The sequence below is a fragment of the Engystomops pustulosus genome, chromosome 7 (genome assembly GCF_040894005.1).
Source record: "Engystomops pustulosus chromosome 7, aEngPut4.maternal, whole genome shotgun sequence".
In the NCBI taxonomy this organism is placed as follows: domain Eukaryota; kingdom Metazoa; phylum Chordata; class Amphibia; order Anura; family Leptodactylidae; genus Engystomops; species Engystomops pustulosus.
In genome coordinates, this window is record NC_092417.1 from 24,893,444 (window position 1) to 24,896,935 (window position 3,492).

The 3,492-nt window shown below is 36.2% G+C and overlaps 1 protein-coding gene across 1 annotated transcript; it reads left to right on the forward strand.

Annotated features, from left to right (window-relative positions):
• Window positions 1-2,046: 2,046 nt before the first annotated feature.
• Window positions 2,047-2,994, forward strand: LOC140070092 (olfactory receptor 12D1-like). Its single transcript, XM_072116425.1, has one exon. It carries the CDS (start codon window positions 2,047-2,049, stop codon window positions 2,992-2,994), a length of 948 nt encoding a protein of 315 aa, XP_071972526.1.
• Window positions 2,995-3,492: the final 498 nt, after the last annotated feature.

Consider the following 3,492-nt stretch of genomic DNA (forward strand, 5'->3'; position numbering starts at 1 on the left):
ACAACGGCAGTTCTGGCCTCACAGAGTCACCCCTGCTGCGACATCCGCTTACTGTGCTGCCACTTCTGCCTGCTCCATCTGCTACCTTTCTCTCTGACATAGTGGTTTATAAACTACGTGGATTTGACACGTAAATCTGGCTGTAAAATAGAGCCCCTAAAAGGTATTGCAATGTGTGTTATACAGATACCCCACAACTGACTGTGTAATTTCAGCGAAAATTACTGTATAAACTATGTGGATTTGAAACGTAAATATGGCTGTAAACTAGAGCCCCCAAAAGGTATTGCAATGTGCGTTATACAGATACCCCACAACTGACAGTGTAATTTCAGCGAAAATCACTGTATAAACTATGTGGATTTCACACTTACATAGGGCTGTAAACTAGAGCCACAATAAGGTATGGCAATGTGCGTTATACAGATACCCCACAACTGACAGTGTAATTTCAGCGAAAATCACTGTATAAAACATGTGGATTTCACACATAAATCTGGCTGTAAACTAGAGCCACAATAAGGTATGGCAATGTGAGTTATACAGATACCCCACAACTGACAGTGTAATTTCAGCGAAAATCACTGCATAAAATATGTGGATTTCACACGTAAATATGGCTGTAAACTAGAGCCACAATAAGGTATGGTAATGTGGGTTATACAGATATCCTACAACTGACAGTGTAATTTCAGCGAAAATCACTGTATAAAACATGTGGATTTCACACATAAATCTGGCTGTAAACTAGAGCCACAATAAGGTATGGCAATGTGCGTTATACAGATACCCCACAACTGACAGTGTAATTTTAGCACTTGTCCGCGTACAATAGAGGCACCTACCACCCGATCTACCTTAATTGATCCGTGGTGGTAGGTTTCCTTTAAGTTCTTATTTATGAAAGTAGTGGAACAACAATAGATGATTGTGTAATGTGTGGATGTACGGTCCAGATATCTTTTTCTCTTAATGTTTAAATAAAAATGGATAAAGCTTTGGGTAGATTATTTCTTGTAGTGTTGGGATTGGCTGCATATAACTGTAAAAAATTCTTTTATCTGGTTAATGTTAGATAAGCAACACAGTGGAATTGGGATAAACCAATATAGAATTGCAGTCATTATATTTATAATTATAATATAGTCTTATCCCCAGACACTAATTTCCCCATGAAAGGTAAAATAACATGAACATTAGTAATTTCCCTTCTGAATAAATCTCCCACTATATATTGCAGTCATGGGAAACTCCAAGACATAAAGATCATCTGACCTACAGAAGAAAAGGTGCCCTGCATGTTTTACATTACCGGTATATGAATTCCATATTGAGTATTTTTGGTTCTTCCTTTTTTTAAATTTCCTTAATTTTTTATTTTGATTTCCTTTGTCTTCATTTTTCAGAAGATTAGGGTTTGGATGCCATCAAATGTCCAGGACAATATCTATTTCAGAATTCAGTAGACTCCCAATCTTTGGCCTCTTCTTCTTGAGAATTTAAGTGAGAACTTCCTTATAACTTCCTTTTTTAAGAACAATCTAAAAACTATTTACAATTTATCACTTTGTGCTTAACCATAATATCAACACCTAATATATTTAATACATTTGTTTTAAAGTTTTGAAGGCATCCCCTCCAACTGTATAGGGCAGTTTTTCGCTTTATATGAGACCATTTTCCATAGCAACTTGTGTACTTTAAATTGAAAAGGAGGTAAAAAACAGCTTTGATAAGGTTAGCAAAGACAAAAATGGACGGGTTTAGGTAAGGCTGGTTACCAAGGTTTAGGTATTTGTACCACATACCACGTCTTAATTCTGTGGCTGAATCAATAGCAAACAATACATATAAAACTTTTATAAAGATATTTTATAATTATTGCATTTTTAAATGTTGTACATATGATAATGTTTGTTGTAGGGATTGATTGTTCGGTTGCTTTTCTGTTGCAGATTTACACCTTTAACATTTTGATTTAGATTTTATCTTTAACATATTGTTAATGTTACTTTTTCTTCACCTCGTATAACATTTTGCAATAAGATGGAAGAAATTAATAAAACATTACTAGATGAGTTCATCTTCACAGGAATCACCGGGCAGCCTTGGCTCCAGAAGTTCCTCTTTGTTTTTGTACTTTTTTTCTACATTCTCGACATTTGTGGGAATCTCACCATAGTATCATTGGTGGTCAGAGATCCTACTCTACAGTCTCCAATGTATTTTCTTCTGGGAAACCTTTCTTTTTTGGATTTTCTGTTTTCTTCGGTGACAGTTCCAAAATTGATGGCTGGGTTGCTCATGATGAACGCAATTACTGTCAAAGGGTGTATCACTCAGATGTATTTCTTCCATGCTTTGGGATGTACTGAGGGTGTTCTTTTGGCTTCCATGGGGTATGACCGATATGTTGCTATCTGCCACCCACTACAATATATAAACATAATGAGGAGGTCTACCTGTATTCAACTGGTTTTTGTATCATGGCTAACAGGTTGCAGCACTTCTTTAATTCATGCGGTCATGACATCCCAGCTGCCATTTTGTAATAATCAAAGAATCAAACACTTTTTCTGTGACGTGAAACCAGTAATAAAGTTAGCATGTAAAGATATCAGTGTGAACGAGATCACCCTGGCTACAGTGAGTGGATTTCTAAGTACAGGCACCTTTTCTCTTACTATGTTGTCCTACGTTTTCATCATTACTTCTATCCTCAAGATAAAATCTTCAAAAGGAAGGTCCAAAATATTCTCAACATGTTCCTCACATTTTACTATTGTCATCCTATTTTATGGGACAGCAATGTGCACTTACCTTGGACCTTCTTCTGAAACTTCACTGGAAAAAGACAGGATTGCTGCCATATTGTTTACAGTTATTACCCCAACACTGAACCCTATCATTTATGCATTAAGAAACAAAGAAGTTATGAATGCAATCAAAAAACTGATAAAGAGGTCAATTGCCTTAAGGCTTCATCTGGAATAATGACTTCACGTCTCCGACAAAAATTTGATGGGGAAATAACTAATGTGCCAAGTTGAGCAGTAGATTATTTTTTTATTCACAATACTTTAGTACATTTAAACTATTGTCGTACAACTACCTCATAAATAAACAAACTCTATTAGGAAATCATGGGTCTCATGAATAGGGAGGAGCATTCCAAACCACAATGTTCTTCAGCCAGAAGTTGGGGTGTGGCGTTTGAACTTACCCCCACTGGTAAAACATGCGATAAGTGCCAACTTAGGGTGTAAACTCTTTAAATGCCACCGGCATTTAAATGCCCTTATGGGTTACTACAGTGCCAGTGATTGGTACCAGCACTGATCGTGGTTTTTGGGGTTTAGGTTCATGTGCCTCAACCAAACCTTTTTTATGAAAACAATGAGAAAATTCCCATAATTATACTAAAGTTTTTACCTTGTTTACTTAAATCAGGGTTTCTTTAAGCCAGGCTGTGTCTCATAAGTTTTTTAATAA

Excerpts from the sequence above, each read along its gene's own strand:
- LOC140070092 (XM_072116425.1), top strand. The coding sequence starts at position 2,047 with ATGGAAGAAATTAATAAAACATTACTAGATGAGTTCATCTTCACAGGA.